The following is a 21,011-nucleotide window of genomic DNA, read 5'->3' on the forward strand; positions in this document are numbered from 1 at the left end:
TAAACCTAAAACTGCTCTAAAAAATATGATTATTGAAGAATGCAGATGTTAAAAAAGGAATTCTCTATCTCTGTCCATTTCTCTCTCTGGTCTTATACCCCTCTTATAACCTATTTTCCCAACATCTCTAAGTAGCTCAGAAACTAAAAACGAGGTAGAAAAATATATTTCACCCTGAATTCTCCACATTATTGGAGGAAAGAAACATCACAGGTAAATATTGTTCTTACCATATCTCAGTGAGAATAAAGCTTAAATGTACTAGGAAAATGCATGCTTCAGATGAAAGGAGAGTCTATTAATTTATATTTTACTTCTCTTTAGCAAAATCAAAACTATGAGATGGGACAACATATCAAGTCCTTCTGAATTTATCCTACTGGGGCTCTCCTCTAGGCCTGAGGACCAGAAGCCTCTATTTGCCCTCTTTGTTACTATCTACCTGGTCACTCTGATGGGAAACCTGATCATTATCCTGGCCATCTATTCAGATATTCATTTGCAGACCCCCATGTACTTCTTTCTGAAAAGCCTGTCATTTGTTGATATTTGCTACACAACAGTTATTATTCCAAAGATGCTGATGAACTTCTTATCAGAGGCAAAGACCATCCTCTATAGTGAGTGCATGACCCAGACATACTTCTGCCTCTCCTTTGGTAATGCAGATAGTTATGTCCTAGGGGCCATGGCCATTGACCGCTACATGGCCATATGCAAAGCCTTTCATTACCTCACCATCATGAGCTATAAATGTTGTGTCCTTCTACTGATAATCTCCCTCACCATCCCATTTCTTCATTCACTCCTTCATGTCCATTTGCTGAATCAACTCACCTTCTGTGCCTCCAACATTATCCATCACTTCTTCTGTGAACTCAAGGCAATGCTGAAGTTGTCCTGCTCATCTACGTATGTCAATGAGATAGTGATAAAGACAGAAGGACTGTCTGTGGTCATGGCCCCCTTTATGTGCATCATTATCTCTTATCTGAGGATTCTCACCACTGTTCTGAAGATCCCTTCAGCTGCTGGGAAGTACAAGGCCTTCTCTACCTGTGGCTCCCACCTCACCGTGGTGAGCCTGTTTTATGGGAGCATCAGCTACGTCTATCTCCAACCTCTGAACAGCTACACCGTCAAGGATCGGATAGCAACGGTTATCTACACTATGTTAACTTCCATGTTGAACCCTTTCATCTACAGTCTGAGAAACAAAGATTTGAAACAGGGCTTGGGGAAACTGATAGGTAGGATAAAGTCACAATGACATGGGTTTTATGCTAAGTCTTGGGCAATTCTGCAGATTCACTATTGCCTGATTGCAAGTTCTTGGTGTTTGTGATCAACTGAGAAATTTTAGTAAAGGTGCTTCATGAATGATGGGAAAATATTAAGTGAATATAATGTTCCCCCTGACATTTCCTACATTGAACCCAATGATATCCATCATTGTTGTTGTTTAGTTGCTAAGTCATGTCTGACTCTTTAGATTATTATATAGGAAAACATCAAAGTATGTGATAGTTTAATAGTATTTTGAACTATACTGAAGTAGGGAAATTAATGAATACATACATTGTTTATGATGGAAAATTGACACAAGGTCTTTGAAATGAAATTTGTCAATATATATAAAGTACACCCTTTGACCAGAAATGCCATCTAAAATTTTAGCCTACAATTGTGCTTGTGGAAGCCAAACAATAGGTAGCTAAATGTCTATCTACTTGTCTCTTATTATATACACATACGGTTGAATGCTATAAAAAAAGAAGCTGTTAAAATGAATGAACCTATATTCATTCATCCAAGAAATCATTGTATGTGCTTATTATGTTCAAGCAGTGTTCTAGGTGCTAGGATACAACAGTGAACACAGAATCCCATCATGGAATGATGCGCCAGTATAAAGTTTAAGTTTTCCATTTACTGACATACAATAATGTTCAATATATATTGTGAACTGAAAAAATTTAAGGAACAGAACCATACACATTTTTAGATATGTGGGTGAGTGAATGTGAATGATTGTAGTGCACAGACTGTCTATTTTCTGGATGCTTACCCTAGAAATTGCTATTTGGTCACCTGCCTCTGGATGGTTCCAGGATGAGAGAAAAACTTGTTTATCACTCTTTAGTCCTCAGCACTATTTGAATTTTTATTCATACATATTTTTAATACATATATTTTAAAAAGTTTTAAATAGCTACTTAGCCACCTAGACTTTTTATGTGTGACTGATTTCAGACCAGATCATCATGCCCAGATTTCTCTTCCATGAAGATATCTTTCATGCAGATTTGGACTGACACAGACTTCCTTCCTAAAAGTTCATGGTGATGGTCAGGTGGTCACATTGCATGCTTTTTTATGTTGTAAATGACATCACGTCTTCCTCCAAGACATCATCATAACCATTGGCAAAGGTCATACAGAAGTTGTAGGATGTTGAGATATGAATAATAAATGTTTGTCATATTCTAAAGACTCTGTCTAGTATAGAGCACTCAAAAATGTTAATAGCTATTATTGTTGTATTAGTGGCTAGATTTCTTCACCTATCTGGGTACACTCCACTGCATATTTCAACATGCTGTTGTTTAGTCCTGAAGTTGTGTCTGACTCTGTGACCTCATGGAATTGCAGCACGCCAGGCTTCCCTGTCCTTCCCTATCTCCCTGAGTTTGCTCAAACTCATCCTCTTTGAGTCGATGATGCTATCCAACCATCTCATCCTCTGTCACCCCTTCTCCTCCTGCCTACAATCTTGCCCAGCATCAGGGTCTTTTCCAGATCCCAATGCTAATCCAAGTGTGATCAGTCTGAGTCTTTCTGGCCCCACAGACTATAGACCACCAAGCTTCTCTTTTCATGGAATCTTCCAGGCAAGAACACTGGAGTGGGTTGCCATTTCTTACTCCAAGGGATCTTCCCAACCCAGGGATTGAACCCCTATCTCTTGCATCTCTCCTGCATTGGCAGGCAGATTCTTTCCACCTGGGAAGCCCATGCTAATAAAACCTTCAAAGAAACAAAACAGATATATGAAGATGTCTAGAAACAACTCATTAAAATTGGCATTTATGAATTGTTAGCTAGCAGAGTTCTGATTTAGTATAATGTTTTAATTTTTCTGCACCAAAAACTAAATTCTTCATTTTATTAATGGCATTTTTACTATCTCCTTATGTAAATGGACATGATCTTCATTAACATGGTTGAAATTCCAATATGAAAAAAGATTAAATAAAGAACTGGATTAGAATTGTATAATACCAACAAAGGTAATTCATCTCATCAATGTAACATTATTCATCAATTACTTTATTTTCAGTTTAAATTGTTAGTATAGTTTACACAACATTTAATTTGTAAAAAAAACTTTATTTTTTGTTGTTTGGAGAGCTGGAGTTTATAAGCAATATAAGAATTAAGAGTAAAGCTTGTTTTAAATTTATACATATCAAGTAACATCACAAAAATATACCTACATAAAACAATAAAAATGTACATATGTTTGTTGTAGTTATGTGCGCTCTTCCTTTAAAACAGACGTTCTGATTGTGTGAGCTTGAGAGACTCTGCTCAATATTCCTCTTTCAGAGAGCCCTTCCCTGACTGTGCTTTCTGAAACACTACCTCCCCTGTCACACTATGTTCACTTGTTGTACATTTTTTTACAATGCCCCATGTGACTTTGGGGTGTATTATATTTTTATTTGTTTAATATCTGCCTTTCCTCACTAAAATTCAAACTCTGTGAGTACATGTGCTTTATTTTATTTACTGCTGTATTTCTAGAACTTACTAAAGTCCCTGGTACACAGCAGACCTTCAGGATATATTTACTGAATGAATGAATGAAAACTTTCCTTACAGTTGTGGGCGGAGCTGGAATTGAATGAATTCTTCACTTTGGACTCTTCATGAATAGCCACATGCAAAAGAATGAATTTGTACCCTAATCTTATACTATATACAAAAATCAACTCAGAATGATATAAAAACTTAACTGTAAATCCTGGAACTGTAAAACTTCTAGAAGAAAACACAGAGAAAATTCCTTGACATTGGTCTTAACAATAATTTTTTTAGTATGACATTAAATGTGTAGACAACAGAAGCAAAAATAATTAAGCAGGACTGTTTAAACTAACAGGTTTCTACACAGCAAAGGAAAGCATCAACAAAATGTAAAAGCAAGCTACATAACGTGAAAAATATTTGCAAACCATACATCTGATGAGGGGTTGATATCCAAAATATATAAGGAGCTCATACAACTTTGTGGAAAAACAAGTAATTCAATTAAAAACTGCTCAAAGCACAACTGAATAGACTTTTTTCCAAAGAAGACATACAAACGTCCAAGAGGTACATGAAAAGATGACCAGCATCACCACTAGGAAAGTGAAAATCAAAACCATGATAAGTTATCATCACACACCTGTTAGAATGGTTATTACTTAAAAAAAAGAAAAACTTTTTTTAAGATAAAAAAAAGGAAACTTTTGTACACTGTTGGAAGAAATATAAGTGGGTAAAGAATCTGCCTGCAACGCAAGAGACATAAGAGTTCTCAGGTTCAACTCCTGGGTTGGGAAGAGTGGGCATGGCAACCCACTCTAGTATTCTCATCTAAAGAATCCCATGGATTGAGGAGCCTGGCAGATTACAGTCCAAAGGGTCATAATGTTTGACAGAAAACAACAGAATTCTGCAAAGCAATTATCCTTCAATTAAAAAATAAATAATAAACTATAAGCAAGGGGAAAAGACAGCCTTCAGAATGGGAGAAAATAATAGCAAATGAAGCAACCGACAAAGAATTAATCTCAAAAATATACAAGCAACTCCTGCAGCTCAATTACAGAAAAATAAATGACCCAATGCATGATACTAGATTCTTGGGGCTGGTGCCCTGAGACGACCCAGAGGGATGGTACAGGGAGGGAGGAGGGAGGGGGGTTCAGGATGGGGAACACATGTATACCTGTGGCAGATTCATGTTGATGTATGGCAAAACCAATACAATTTTGTAAAGTAATTAAGCTCCAATTAAAATAAATAAATTTATATTTTTTTAAAAATTGATTCAGTCACTTCCTAGTTGTGTTACATTGGGCAATATATTTCACCTCTCTGAGTTCAGACTCTTCATCTTCAAAGTAAAGAAAATAAGGCCACCTACCTCATAAAAATGATGCAATAATTAAATGAGATACTACATTTGCTTCAGTTAGGGGAGTGGATAGCACAGAGAAAGTACTCACTAAGTTATTAATTTGTGACATTTCTCTTTTTTTTGGCTGTGCCATGAGACTTGTGGGATCTTAGTTCCCCTGACCAGTGATTGTACCTGAGCCACAGCACTGAAAGCACCAAGTCATATCCACCAGGCCACCAGGAGATTCCCTAATTTGTGACTTTTTAAATTAATGTATAAGCAGTCAGGGACTTCCCAGGTGGCTCACTGGTAAAGAATCCTCCTGTCAATGCAGGAGACACATGTTCAATTCCTGGGTCAGGAAGAATCCCTGGAAAAGGAAATGGCAACCCACACCAGTATCCTTGCCTGGGAAATCCCATGGGCAGAGGAGTCTGGCGGGCTACAAGCCATGGGGATGCAAAAGAGTCAGATACAACTTATCAACTAAACAACAACAATAAGCTGTCGGACAAACAGATTGAGTTATTATGTAGAATGGAAGTCCAAAGTGTTAAAAGAGGACAGAAGACAAGCCCAGTGCAATGGTAGATCACCAAGCAAAGTGTCCCGGAAGAGGCTGATTTTAAGCGTCCCAGGTTAGGCATCAAGATTGCCGGGAGAAATACCAATAACCTTAGATATGCAGATGACACCACCCTTATGGCAGAAAGTGAAGAGGAACTAAAAAGCCTCTTGATGAAAGGGAAAGAGGAGAGTGAAAAAGTTGGCTTAAAGCTCAACATTAAGAAAACGAAGATCATGGCATCTGGTCCCATCACTTCATGGGAAATAGATGGGGAAACAGTGGAAACAGCATCAGACTTTATATTTTGGGGGGCTCCAAAATCACTGCAGATGATGATTGCAGCCATGAAATTAAAAGATGCTTACTTCTTGGAAGGAAAGTTAGGACCAACCTAGATAGCATATTCAAAAGCAGAGACATTACTTTGCCAACAAAGGTCCATCTAGTCAAGGCTATGGTTTTTCCAGTGGTCATGTATGGATGTGAGAGTTGGATGGTGAAGAAAGCTGAACGCCAAAGAATTGATGCTTTTGAACTGTGGTGTTGGAGAAGACTCTTGAGAGTTCCTTGGACTGCAAGGAGATCCAACAAGTCCATCCTAAAGGAGACCAGTCCTGGGTGTTCATTGGCAGAACTGGTGCTAAAGTTGAAACTCCAAATACTTTGGCCACCTCATGCAAAGAGTTGACTCTTTGGACAAGACCCTGATGCTGGGAGGGATTGGGGGCAGGAGGAGAAGGGGACGACAGAGGGTGAGACGGCTGGATGGCATCACCAACTCGATGGATATGAGTCTGAGTGAACTCTGGGAGTTGGTGATGGACAGGGAGGCCTGGCGTGCTGTGATTCACGGGTTCACAAAGAGTCAGACATGACTGAGCGACTGAACTGAACTGAGGTTAGGCATAGTAGATGATGGTAAATAAACAAAGGCATGATAGTATAAATGGGTAAGGGAGCAATGAGTCATGAAGAACAGGATATTCTTGGGTGATGGTTGTACTGGAAGAAGGAGGAATTACCTTGGGAATTCTGCAGTGCACACAAAGTGAGATGGCCCAAATGGAACATGGACTCATGATTCCATAAAGCATAAAATATATTCACCGGGTGGTTTTCCTGACTGGAAAACCAAAGATCATACACCAGTATTTTACAAGTAGACCTGGGGACAGAAGAGTAAAGAGTAAATTCTGGCATCTAAAGTCTTCACCTTATGAGTTTTTATGTTCTGAAGTCCTAAGAACGTTACCCAACCAGGGGCTTCTTCAAAGCCTGGGAGATGGAAAAGTGACTGATGGCATGAAACTTTCAAGTCTTTTTAGTCTAAAGCCATGTGGACTCTGAAAAAATGCCCCCCCCCCCACCTTATATATTGTCTTTTGGTGTGAACAGTACAGAATGATACTAAGGATGATACTCAGGAAGATTGGGAGAGCTAGTCACTGTGGTCTCTGCCAGCATTGCAAGGGTGTTCTTTTTGGCCTGAAGGAGCTGAGTCGAGAGGATGATTTCCAGGAGAGAATGAAAGCACTGACACTCCCCGGCCTCCATGGGGAAGAAACTCCAAAACTTGAATAGTTGTTGCCTTGTTTTCTAGTGTCTCCTCCATGTGAACTTCAGGGACTTCTTGAAAGTCTCCAAGGATGCTCCCTAGAGAGAGGGTGATGTCTATGAGTGTTTACAGTGCCCTTAGCATGTGGAGGGCCCAGAGGAGGCAAGAAAGACACCTTTCAGATTCATGAGGGTTGGAATCCTGTCTAAGATCAGGTGCCTTTCCTGTAGTTTTTCTGGGAGGTCTGTAACTAAGACAGGAAACTGGAAAAGAACTGCACCAACACAAACAAGCACATACCATTTTAGATCAGGGGTTGGGCACCAAGGATGGGATTGATATTATCGTTAAAAAGAAATGTTTTTTATTATCCTATGATCTCTGTCTGCCTATCTTTTATGTCTTCCTGCTTATTGTTTCACTCCAATAAGGTTTCACCAAAAAGTGAAGAGCATGGAATAATTACTGGGTGATCTCCCACTTTGATGTCTTTTCAGATGATTTTCAGCATCTAGAATAATTGACGCAGAGAGAAACATCTGAATTAAAGAAAATCATCATTCTGTTAGCTGGCAATTAAACAGGAGAGCAAACTACTGACCACGCTTCCATGAGTAAGCTCCTGAAAATCCTCAAACAGAAAATAGTTTTTCCACTCTCATTCCCTCTCTCTGTCTCTCTTCTCTTTCCCATTTCTGTAATACTTTTGCTTTACATAGAAAACTGAAAGGAGGTTAAAGTATGTATTGATTTCTGAATTCTCAACATTAATAGAAAGAAGCTACAGTCCAGGTAATGGTAATATTCTTAGTTGTTCTAATTGCTTATAAGAAGAACAAACGGAAAAATTCTTAGAATTTATCATATGTTGGAAGAATCTTTCATAATGATGACTTCTCTTTAGGTGAACTCAAGACTATGGGAAGAACTAACATAACATGGCCCACAGAATTCATCCTCCTGGGACTCTCCTCTCGACCTGAAGATCAGAAGCCACTCTTTGTAATGTTTCTCCTCATCTACCTCATCACAGTGATAGGAAACCTGCTCGTCATCCTGACCATCCACTCAGACACTCGCCTCCAGACTCCCATGTACTTTTTCCTGAGTGTCCTCTCCTTTGTTGACATTTGCTCTGTGACTGTCATCATCCCCAAGATGCTAGCAAACTTCTTAGCAAAGACAAAGACAATCTCTTATGGTGAGTGTTTGACTCAGATGTACTTCTTTATTGCTTTTGGAAATACAGACAGTTACCTCCTGGCAGCCATGGCCATTGACCGTTATGTTGCCATCTGCAACCCCCTCCACTACATCACCATCATGAACCACAGACGCTGTGTCTTGCTCCTGGTCCTCTCCTTCTGCATTCCACACCTCCACTCTCTCTTGCATATTCTCCTGACCAACCAACTCATCTTCTGTGCCTCCAATGTAATTCATCACTTTTTCTGTGATGACCAGCCAGTGCTAAAATTGTCCTGTTCCTCCCATTTTGTCAAGGAAATCACAGTCATGACAGAAGGATTAGCCATCATAATGACCCCCTTTTCATGCATCATCATCTCTTATTTGAGAATCTTCATTACTGTTCTGAAGATCCCTTCAGCTGCTGGGAAGTGCAAAGCATTTTCCACCTGTAGCTCTCATCTCACAGTGGTGACCCTGTTTTATGGAAGCATCAGCTATGTCTATTTCAAGCCCCTGTCTAACTATACAGTCAAAGATAGAATAGCAACAAGTGTCTACACCATATTGACTCCAATGCTAAACCCACTTATCTATAGCCTGAGAAACAAAGACATGAAGCAGGGCTTGATGAAACTCATGCACAGAGTGGAAGGTCAATAAGAGGAGCTGAGGTCTTAGTGAGAGAAAGTCAAGTCGCTCAGTCATGTCCGACTCTTTGCGACCCCATGGACTATAGCCTACAGGCTCCTCTGTCCATGGGATTTTCCAGGCAATAGTACTGGAGTGGATTGCCATTTCCTTCTCCAGGGGATCTTCCCAGACCCAGGGATCAAACCCAGGTCTCCCACATTTTAGACAGACGTTTAACCATCTGAGCCACCAGGGAAGTCCACCAGGAGGTCTTAGTAGAATCCTACAAATCTCTTGCTCTTGACTGAAGGTTTTTAATATGTCTGTGATTAGATTCTGAAGGATGGTATTTTCAATGGTGGTTCATTCCTGATAAAAAGAATGCTTATCGCATGTGTTGAAGCTAGTAGGTTGAAGCTACTCCTGAATATGATGCCTCCTTCCCTGTGGTCTCTAATATCATCTGGCTGGGACAAAGACTACCTGAATCTTGTTCTCTGTGCCTAGATCTAAATCTGAATCAAACTTTCATTCTCCTTTCACTTAAACCTGTGCTCAGTCACTCTGCCATGTTTAACTCTTTGAAACTCCATGGACTGAGGCCTGCCAGGCTCCTCTGTCCATGGAATTTTCCAGGCAAGAATACTGGAGCAAGTTACCATTTCCTGCTCCAGGGGATCTTCTAAACCCAGGGGTTGAACCCCCATCTCCTGCATTGACTGGGAGATTCTTTACCACTGCACCACCTGGGAAGCCCCTCACTGAAATCTAACCCTGCCAAAATCCCTCTTGGACTTGAGTTTAATCACTTCAAACTCCTGAGTATCATTATTCACGGGGCTTCCCAAGTCATGTTAGTGGTAAAGAACCCACCTGCCAATGCAAGAGACATAAGAGACGTGTGTTTGATCCCTGGGTCAGGAAGATCCCCTGGAGGAAGGTACAGCAACCCATTCTAGTATCCTTGCCAAGAGGATGGACAGAGGAGCCCGGCAGGATGAAATCCATAGGGTCACAGAGTCGGACATGACTGAAGCAACTTAGCACACACACGCATCCTTATTCATAAGGCTGAGTTTTCTTACGTAGTCATTTAAACCTGCGTGTGTTTGTGTGTGCGTGAGAGAGAGAGACTTCAGCACATTAGTCCAAAGGCTCCTCAATAACAAGATCTCTCTCTCTGATTATAAAGATCAGAATGACTCCTTCCTCTGCACCACCTCAAAGACTCAGGACCTGATTTCTAAAATTATTATATTTAAAAAAAAAAAAAAAAAAAGCCTACCAGATGACTCTTGATGAACCAGTTCCAGGCCACATCCTTAAGTACCCATCATTCCAGTATTCTTCCTGCTTTCCACCGGTCGCAATTAAAGAAACATTATGCCCTTCCTTATTCATTTAATTTGACCTGAATTCAACTGCACCACTTTCCTAGGCAGTAAATATCAGGTACCAGTTACTCTAGTAGTAGGTGTTTTCAACTACTGGGGATTCTTCTTTCTCAAAAAATTTAAGTCAAGCTACAGAAAAACCAAATTGGGTAGGAGAAAATGCTTTTGTTCATTTGTAAGTTCTGAAAAATATTAAAGTCACTGCTAGTCCATACATTTTTGAATTTGGAAATTTAGAGGTTTGTGAATCTGCTTGTCTGTTCAACTAATTTCTGTTTCTGTCCACCATATGCCAGTCTACCAGACTTGGAAACAAAGATTATGTGCTAGTTCTTAAATCAACAATCTGATGGCCAAAAATCTGTGGGATCCCAAGGAAACAAAATAACAGACAATGCAAGGATTTGGAGCAAAATGTTGTACTATTTGGATTGTTTGAGTTTACAAGGTATAGAAGAACACATGCTTTTTTAATTGAAGTATAATTTTAATTGAAGTTTTATTTATAATGTATTAGTTTCAGGTATACAGCAAAGTGATTCAGTTTATATATATATACACACATATGTCAGATTCTTTTCCATTATAGGTTATTATAAGATATTGAATATAGTTCCCTGTGCTATACAGTAAATCTTTGTTGTTTGTGGACCACGCATATTTTAAAGGAACAGGTGTCAAATTAACAAATATCTTCAGACTTAAGTAAGAAGAGACTTTATTTGAAAGGATTATTGCAAGAGGGAGGAAAGACTTAGGGCAATAGAAGGGAGGCTGCTATTTCAATTGGGAGGAACCCCCACCATGAGATCTGCAGGGGTCTCAAAGGTCAGAAAGAAAGTGATTTTTTTAAAAGGGAGAAGAGAATGAGGCTAGAAAGAACCATGCATAGAAAAGTGGGATGAACCGGTGGCAGCGGTGAGATTGGATAGTTGATCAGGGTAAGTTTTTCCCTGAGGTCAGTGGATGCTACAGAGGAGTCGCTAGGAGGGGTTGTATTCTGACTCTGGCTGAGGGTGGGTTAAAGTTCAGCCATTTTCCATGACACAAAAGGATGGATGGGTTCTTCTAACTTTGTCTTCCAGGAGCACAGGACTTGGGTAAAATTCAACATTGCCAAGGGGATTTCTGTAAAGGGTTATTGTAAAGATTCACAAGGCAAAAAAGTGAGACATAAGTCTCAGCTGCACAAACAGATCTAAGACAATAAATCTCAAGTGTTTTCATCATACACACACAATAACTAGGTGGTGACAGATGTGTTGACTCACCTTATTGTGATAATCATTTCACAATATATAAATATATCAAATCATCACACTACACGTCCTAAATTTACACAAGCTGTCAACTATAGGCTTCCCAGATGGCTCCGTGGTAAAGAATCTGCATGCCAATGCAGGAGCCACAGGAGGCTCGATTCAATGTCTGAGTCCGGAAGACCTCCTGGAGGAGGAAATAGCAACCTACTCCAGTATTCTTGCCTGAATCCCATGAACAGAGGGGCCTGGCGGGCTACAGTCCATGGGGTCGCAAAGAGTCAGATACGACTGAGTGACTGAGCATGCGCACGGCTTATTTGTCAGTACTCCAAAGGGAGCTGATAGCAGAGGGCTGTCTGTCAGCAGCTCCCCACCCTCCAATTACTGGGGCAAATAAGTCCCTCATTCCTAAGAGAGGATCAGGGAAATGCATGACAATATCCATCACAGGTACTTAACACAGCAATTGCTTGTCAGTGTTGTTTACTGTCATTTTTATTAGCAGCAGCAGCAACAACAATATCATCCATAGGTTCTTGTTTTTCCTCCAGACACTGAGGATCAACTTTCCTCTGCTCAGTTGAAAAAATCATTCGTATTGTGATCCCTCTCTTCGATCTTAGCCCTATCCCACTGGTGCTATGTGTACGTCAATCATTGTTAGGCCGTAATAGGTACACATTGAGAAAAACCACTGGGCGTCTACTATACACCAGTCTCTGTCTTAGATGCTGATGATCCAGTAATAAATGAAATGAAATATCTCCCCTCCCTCATGGGTCTTTCAGACCAACTGATATGGAAGAAGTCATTACAAGTAGGATGAACATTGTAAGAAGAAATTAAGGGGGTCTATATCAGCAAGTCTTTTCCTTTTACCATGTGATCTCATTTAATACTCACAATCCAATGAGGTCGACCTTATTAATTCTGTTCTATGGATTAAATATACTGGGGCTCGAAGAGAAATGCCTTGCCTCAAGTCACTCAGCTTATAGCACAGGGAGCAGGAATTCAACGATAGATACACTGCCAACAAGATCATGCTCTCTCAGGTGCCTGGGTTTGTTCCCATGACAGGAGGGGAAATGCAAGTTGCTGGACCCTAATTAAAGCACCAAGGTATATTTAGGTTTAGAAACAGAGTTATTTAATTCAAAATGTCTTTCTTAACTTCATCAGAAGGGGTACACTGACTTGTGATTCTATCTCTAAACTAAAAGTTGCCCCACTCATTTATAATTTGGGGAGAAAGGAAGACCCAGGAGAGTAGAAAATCATTTTTTAAACCAAAGACTTCATCTACAGTTTAGTTATACTGGCAACAATGAATGAAAATGCACTGTATAACAAACCCGCCTACACTGTTAATGAGAATGTAATTTGGCACAGCCACTAAGGAGAGCAATATGGAGGTTCCTTAAAAAAACTAAAAATAGAGCTACCATATGATCTAGCAATGCTACTTCTGGGCATATATCTGGAGAAAATCATAATTCAAAAAGATACATGCACCCCAGTGTTCACTAAAGCACTATTTACAGTAGCCAACACATGGAAGTAACCTAAATGTCCACCAACAGATGAATGGATAAAGAAGATGTGGGGTATGCATATGTATATTCAATGGAATACTGCTGCTGATGCTGCTAAGCCGCTTCAGTTGTGTCCGACTCTATGCGACCTCATAGACGGCAGCCCTCCAGGCTCCGCCGTCCCTGGGATTCTCCAGGCAAGAACACTGGAGTGGGTTGCCATTTCCTTCTCCAACAATGGAATACTACTCAGCCATAAAAAATAATGCCATTTGCAGCAACATGGACAGACCTAGAGATTATCATACCAGGTGAAGTAAGCCAGACAAAAACAAATATTATATGCTATTGCTTAAATGCAGAATCTAAAAAAAAATACAAATGAACTTATAAACAAAACAGAAATAGACTCACATACATAGAAAATAAATGTGGTTCCAAAGGGGAAGTGTGGGAGGGATAAGTTAGGAATTTGAGATTAACATATACACACTACTATGTATAAAATAGATAACCAACAAGGACCTACTGTATAGGACAGGGAACTGTACTCACTATTTTGCAATAACCTATAATGGAAAAGATTCTGAAAAAGAATATATAATTATGTATATATTCACATACATACATACACATATATATATATATATATATATATATATATATATATCACTTTGATGCACTCCTGGAACACACAGCATTGTAAATCAACTACACTTCAATTTCAAAAATGCACTTTGTAAACAGTCATTATCTCCTCTCCTAGTCATGTTTGATGACTTTTTACAGTTATCTAAAACAAATGTTCACTTTTGACGACTGAATAAAAAGCAATTTAAGAGCAGAAAAGTCTTACCTCTAATATTAACTGGAAAGAAAAGGCAACAGAGCAAACCTGCATTTATGATAAGCATAGTTAAGTCTAACTGACATTGAGACCTTCATTTCAATATGATTAATTGGTTAGCAAAAGACCTTTGTTTAGTTCTTTCTATTTTTTATCATTTTATAGACCAACATCTGAAAAATGCTCTTTTAAGTTCAAAGGATAAGTTTCATAATCTCCTCTTGATTAGAGCTAATTATCTCCTTACAGAAAAAATTTTCTGATATTATTTTTTATTCTCAAAGAGGAGCCTTAGATTAGTGTGTTTCCACATTTTCCCTTTGATAATTTACTCTGTCTTATTATGACTTGTCAAATTGCAATTATTAAGAATTTTTGTGCATCTTTTCTTCCTTTAGAACTCTGATATATGAGTATTGTGCCAGTATTTACATCTTCTTGAGGTATTGACTCTTTTACCAATGAATAATGTCCTTCTTTACCCCTTGAAACATTTTTTTTACTTAAAGTCTATTTTGTCTGATAATTACCAAAGCCATCTCAGCTCTATTTTGGTTAATATTTTCACTGAGTATCTTTTTCTACCCTTTCACTTTTATTTGTGTCCCTGGATCTAAAGTGATCTCTTGTAGACAGTTTATGTTTAGATCACATTTGTTTGATTTAATCCAGTCAGCCAATCACTGTCTTTTTAATTAAATAGTTTAATTCATTTACATTTACATTTAAAGTAATTATAGCTAAAGAAGGACTTAACTTCTGCCAATTCCCTGGTGGTGCAGAGGTTAAAGCATCTGCCTGCAATGTGGGAGACCTGGGTTTGATCCCTGGGTTGGGAAGATCCCCTGGAGAAGGAAATGGCAACCCACTCCAGTATTCTTGCCTGGAGAATCCCATGGACGGAGGAGCTTGGTGGGCTGCAGTCCACGGGTTGCAAAGAGTCGGATACGACTGAGTGACTTTTATCTATCTTTATCTACATGTCTTATGTCTTTCTTGTTCCCCAGTTCCCCATTACTTTCTTCTTTTGTATATAATTTATTTTTTTAGTTTACTGTTTTGATTCTCCTCTTATATCCATATATATATATATATATATATATATATATATATATGTATGTATGTATGTATGTGTTTAACTATTTCCTTCATGCTACCCTGAAGATTGCATCTTATATTTATTATACCCCAGTTTGAATTAATATCAATGTTCTGGTATTTAAAACTACTCAATAACAGTAGTAATTAGATAAAGACATATCATTTTGATGATAGTTAAACCTAATTCCTCCATAGCAGTCTGTTTCTTCTTCTCTAGAATAGTAAAATATTTTCCTTAGAAATGAAACCTACCAATTACACCATCTAATTACAGTAGAGTTCTCAGGAGAAGAAGTGACTAGCAGAATGAGTGCTAATTACAATGACCTAGTGGTTTTTATTTATTTAGGTCTCTACTTTGACACAAATATGATAAGAAAAATGAATATTTTACTTTTAAAAAATATAGTCCAGCATTATAGAAATAAATATTGACATTTTAGAATTGGAATGAAATGAATAAGAAAAATATTAAATAACTATAGAACCAAAGAACTAAGGGAATTTTTATTACCATCTTCTAACATTGGAAAATATTGCTTAGGCAGTTAGCTTAGTTCATGCTTAGGTCAATATCATAAATATTTACTGAGCACTCTGCAGTAAGGGCTTCCCTTGTGGTTCAGCTAGTAGAGAATCTGCCTGCAATGTGGGAGAGCTGGGTTCGATCACTAGGTTGGGAAGATCCCCTGGAGAAGGGAATGGCTACCCACTCCAGAATTCTGGCCTGGAGAATTCCATGGACTGTATAGTCCATGGGGTCGCAAAGAGTTGGACACAACTGAGTGTCTTTCCCTTGAACTTGAACCTCTGCAGTAAAGGATGGGTGCTAGGTGCTATGGGATTCTAATCTGTTAGATCCAAGGGGAAATTATGTCTCTTTTACTTAGAGCTGTATATCCTCAGTGGATAACAGAGTGTAGAGCTCATGGTAAAGACATAACAAACACTTATGGACTGATGCACTCATAGATGAACTGAACATTATTCTTACCTCCTTAACTCCAGATTATTGTATATAATTAAATCTAATCTACCATCAATTATAAAATACATTATTTTAATATGCCAGTGAGAAAAAGGCTCCCAATTATTTGAGACACACCATAAACTTAAATGAACCTCAATATGAGATATTAAAGTATAAAAAAAGTGTCTTAAAATTAATAAAATATGGCTTTACTGATGAAATAGCTGGCTCATGAACAATATATAGCACATAGTGTCCACAATAAGAGACTTCCCAGGTGTCTCAGTAGTCAAAGAATCCTCCTGCAATGCAGGAGACATGGGTTCAATCCCTGATTTGGGAAGATCCCTAGGAGAAGGAAATGGCAACACACTCCAGACAGAGGAGCCTGGCGGGCTAGTCAGGGTTGCAAAGAGTCAGACACGACTGAGCGACTGGACACGCATGCTCATCTGGAATAAGGCCTGGATTTGATTCACAGCTCCAAAAGCTTTCATGTTTAATCTGACAAAGAAAAAAGAAGGCAATATTTTAGCTTCCTTAGTAAATAGAAGCCTGTTTCTTAACAGAAAAATTTAAATTTTGTCAAAGGAAACAGAGAGGTCTTTCAGGGTAGTAGTTTAACTATACAGTTTGGCTTCAAAGAGTCCTTGATTCAAGTTATATTTTGTCAGCTATCTTATTTTTTTTAAGTGACTATACAATGAAGAAAATAAGTGCACATGTTATGAGGCTGTTGTGTGGTTTGCGTCAGAGAGACTTATAAATTCCTGAGTACATAAATGTTAGTTGCCTTCCTTTAAGTGAAAGATTATGTAACAATAAACATGATTTGTGTTTAATGAAAATTCATGTGCTGAGGGAGCAGAGAAGACAGATATATTATTCTAATCAGGTCACCAAGGAATGCTCCCTATAGGAGGCTGCATTTGAGCCTGGAGATGCAGGTGAAGGGAGAAATGCAAGACAGTGGGGTGGCTGAATTGTAAGATGTGATCAGGAATCACTAAGTGACAGGACATGAGCAACATGTATTTGGTGAGGCATGTTAAAACCCTGATGTAGGGATTCTGTGTGCTTTCATGAATTAAGAAGAGTCAAAGATCTGAAACTGGTGGTTTTCCATAGTGGTGGCAGCTAAGAATGGTAATCAAATACCTGAGCAGACTTGGGGTCACCACGGAAGGGTGATCTAAGGTTAGGTTCAAAAGCTATGATCCTCCCTTTTGTTAGAGGATAGTGACATACAGCCACAGCTACTGAACTAACAGCTGTATCTAAATTTGGGAGAGATGGAGAGACAGTAGTTGTCCTTTGTTAAAATGGAAGCATTCAGGGAGGCCAAATGGAGACTTTATAGGCTCAAGGGGGATCTTGAATCCAGATGTCCCTGCCTGGTACTCCATCCTCAGTGCTACATGGGACACCGCCCAGGTAAGCCCTCAGAGGGGTTGAAGAGCCAGGGATGGAAAACTATTGTCCCTCTTAGATACCTATGTCAAGCTTAACAGAGGTTACACTAGACACACAGGTTTGAAGAAAGGGACTTGGGGCCATCCTGGGAAGCAGAGCATGTAATTCTTCTGGATCCATGGAGATGATCCCGCACAAAGTTAATGGATGTTTGTTTCCTTATTCTCTCCTCCACCGAACACCAGGGACTTGGTGACACAGTATTAGAGGATGCTCCCAGGAGGGAAGCAAGAGCTGTAAGTATCTGCAGGTTATGAAGGATGATAAGAATCCAGGGAAGGGAGCATCAGATGGAAGAAACATTAGGAAATGGTCTGCAGTCAATCAGGTACCTTTTTGTATGCTGTCTCTTGGCACAGTTTTGTCTTCTTTTTGACAAGTCATTCCATGGAGCATAAGTAAGGGAAGAGTGGAATAAACAGATGAGGCAAGACTTCAAAGTTTTTCCCAGGTAAGCAATCAACTTTGAGAATGCCTGGCAAGAAGTTGTGAATCTCTGATCTCAGAGAGATAATTAGTCATCACTGGATACTAAATAAGTAATTAGTCATCACTAGAGACTAAATATGTTCATGCAAATGTTGAGTTTTTATGTCTATACTCCAAAGTTGAATCTTCCCTAACCCATCTATCTGTGAGTCACATTTCTCTGGCCTCAGGACATGAACTACCAGTCAAGGAACAGGGAGACTGGGGCGTTCATTTTCTCATGCAAGTTCACTCCCTCTTTCTCACTTCTCCTTCCCCATCTCTCTTTTCACTACAATTGTTTACATTCAATTCAGTGTGCTTTAGATGACTTCCTCACTCCATTATCTATGATGTGGAAAGAAGCATCTTGATTCAAAAAGATTCAACTGCAAACTAGATGAGATGACTGTCTTATGATTATCAAGATGTGGGTTAGTCACTGATAATCCTTAATCAGAAGCTGACCTGAACCTGATTCACAGACTGCATCTGTGGTTCCTGTGATTATGAGCCACAGAGTAGGGAAGAGGGAAAGGAAACCAACTCTCAAACCCCTTTTTCTCTCTGTCTCTCTCTCACCAATGCTGCCCCAGATCTGTTTTCTATAGCTCTCCATCACAAAGATTTTTTTTAAAAAACAGTGAAAACATACTTTGACCCTGATTTCTCCATATTCAGGGGAAAAAAATCACATTACATTAAAAACTCTATTTATTAATAACTTCTCAGTGTAAGAACAAGATGGAAAGATGCATGTCCCAGATGACGAGAACCATCCATTGACCTTATTGTTTATCTGCAGGTGCATTCAAGTCCATGGGAATGTCCAACCTAACAAGACTCCCTGAATTCATCCTCTTGGGACTCTCTTCTCGCCCTGAGGACCAGAAACCACTCTTTGCACTTTTTCTCATCATGTACGTGGTCACTTTGATGGGAAATCTGCTCATCATCTTGGCTATCCGCTCTGATCCTCAGCTCCAAAACCCAATGTATTTCTTCCTGAGCATCTTGTCCTTTGCTGATATTTGCTACACAACAGTTATAGTCCCCAAGATGTTAGTGAACTTTTTATCAGAGAAAAAGACCATTTCTTATGCTGCATGTCTGGTGCAGATGTATTTCTTCCTAGTCTTTGGAAATATGGACAGTTACCTCCTGGCAGCCATGGCCATTGACCGCTATGTAGCTATCTGCAATCCCTTGCACTATGTCACTGTTATGAACCATGGACGCTGTATGTTGCTACTGGCCTACTCCACAGCTTTCTGCTACCTTCACTCCCTCCTGCATGTCCTCCTGGTGAATCGGCTCACTTTTTGTGCATCAAATGTTATCCATCACTTTTTCTGTGATGTCAACCCTGTTCTGAAGCTGGCCTGCTCTTCTACCTCTGTCAATGAAGTTGTCGCCATGTCAGAAGGGTTGGTTTCTGTGATGGCCCCATTTGTCTGCATCGTCATCTCTTACCTGAGAATCCTCATTGCGGTCCTCAAAATTCCCTCAGCTGCTGGAAAATGCAAAGCCTTCTCCACCTGCAGTTCCCATCTCACTGTGGTGACTCTCTTCTATGGGAGTATTTGCTGTGTCTATTTCCAGCCATTGTCCAGCTACGCTGTCAAAGATCGAATAGTAACAGTCAACTACACTGTACTGACACCAATGCTGAACCCATTTATCTACAGTTTAAGAAACAAAGACATGAAACAGGGCTTAGAGAAATTGCTAAGCAGGATTAAGTTTCAAATGAATAGGCTTTCTACTACAAATTCCAACAAAATCCATGGAACCTGATTGAAAGGTGTCTGTGTGGGTGTGGTGCACATGTGCACACTCATGCACACACACATCAGCGTCTGAGGGAAGTCTTTTATGGAGAAATACTCTTTCGTCAATTGGGTGCACAGTTTTCCACCCTGTGGCCTCTATCATGCCGTGGTTGGATAGTTCTACCCATGTCCTGGTACCTATGCTAGAACTCTAGACTCACTCCATGATACCTCTCCATTCTAGAAAAATCACATCCCCTTTGTTCCTTCTATATTTACTTGGAACTGTCCATTTTTCCATCTATTTATAACTTCAGCCAAGTTTAGCCATTTGAATTTTTGTACACATCTATGGAGAAATCTATTCACGTGCAAAGATATTTATACATACATAACCACTCTGTTCTATTTAAACTTTTAGGCATTTTTTGCAGGTGTGTCTGTGTGTGTGTATTTGGTCAGGGGGCGGTGACCTCCCTATCAGACGAGCCTCGGGATCTCCTTACCTGTGTGTTTTTCTCTCTGAAAATGCCTATATTTCCATGTCTTTTTTATCTGCTTATTTTTTCAGAATGAAGGAAGATTTGTTTATTCTGTGTAATCAGAAATGCTTCCTGTAGCCCCTGGAGGCAGAATCAAAAATCAATGGATGAATTTCAATTAAAAAAAAAAAGATAAATGGATGTAAACTAATAGTTACAAGCATTTGGTTTAGAATGCCTGATATGAAAGAGCCTTTCAATTTAGGTGGGGAATGAATCATATAGAAAACCAGAATCAGAGAGAGGAAGACAAAAACTAGGGCCTTCATTTATATGTCGAATCCAAAAATCAAAGCTATTGAATAAATAAAACAGAAAAAGACCACAAATACAGAGAACAAACCACTGGTTGCCAGAGGGGAAGGGCGGTTTGGGGCAAGTAGGAATGGGAAAAATAGGTGAAAGGGAATAAGATATAAAATATCTTATTAATAAATGTCAGTTATAAAATAAAGTCACAGGCAAGGGATGTAATGTACAAAATGGAAATATAGTCAATAACATAATAACTTTGTATGGTGTACATTCTA

General features: G+C 39.2%; 3 protein-coding genes across 3 annotated transcripts; all 3 read left to right on the top strand.

Moving 5' to 3' along the window:
* Positions 1-337: 337 nt before the first annotated feature.
* LOC128056093 (olfactory receptor 1L1-like) lies at positions 338-1,270 on the top strand. Its single transcript, XM_052648773.1, has one exon. It carries the CDS (start codon positions 338-340, stop codon positions 1,268-1,270), a length of 933 nt encoding a protein of 310 aa, XP_052504733.1.
* A 6,802-nt stretch (positions 1,271-8,072) lies between these two features.
* LOC128056087 (olfactory receptor 1L1) lies at positions 8,073-9,147 on the top strand. The gene has a single exon (XM_052648764.1). It carries the CDS (start codon positions 8,215-8,217, stop codon positions 9,145-9,147), a length of 933 nt encoding a protein of 310 aa, XP_052504724.1. The 5' UTR covers positions 8,073-8,214.
* Positions 9,148-18,986: 9,839 nt separating this feature from the next.
* On the top strand, positions 18,987-19,964 carry LOC128055744 (olfactory receptor 1L3-like). The gene has a single exon (XM_052648278.1). It carries the CDS (start codon positions 18,987-18,989, stop codon positions 19,962-19,964), a length of 978 nt encoding a protein of 325 aa, XP_052504238.1.
* The last annotated feature ends 1,047 nt before the right edge of the window (positions 19,965-21,011 follow it).

Source organism: Budorcas taxicolor, chromosome 11, assembly GCF_023091745.1.
Source record: "Budorcas taxicolor isolate Tak-1 chromosome 11, Takin1.1, whole genome shotgun sequence".
NCBI classification, from domain to species: domain Eukaryota; kingdom Metazoa; phylum Chordata; class Mammalia; order Artiodactyla; family Bovidae; genus Budorcas; species Budorcas taxicolor.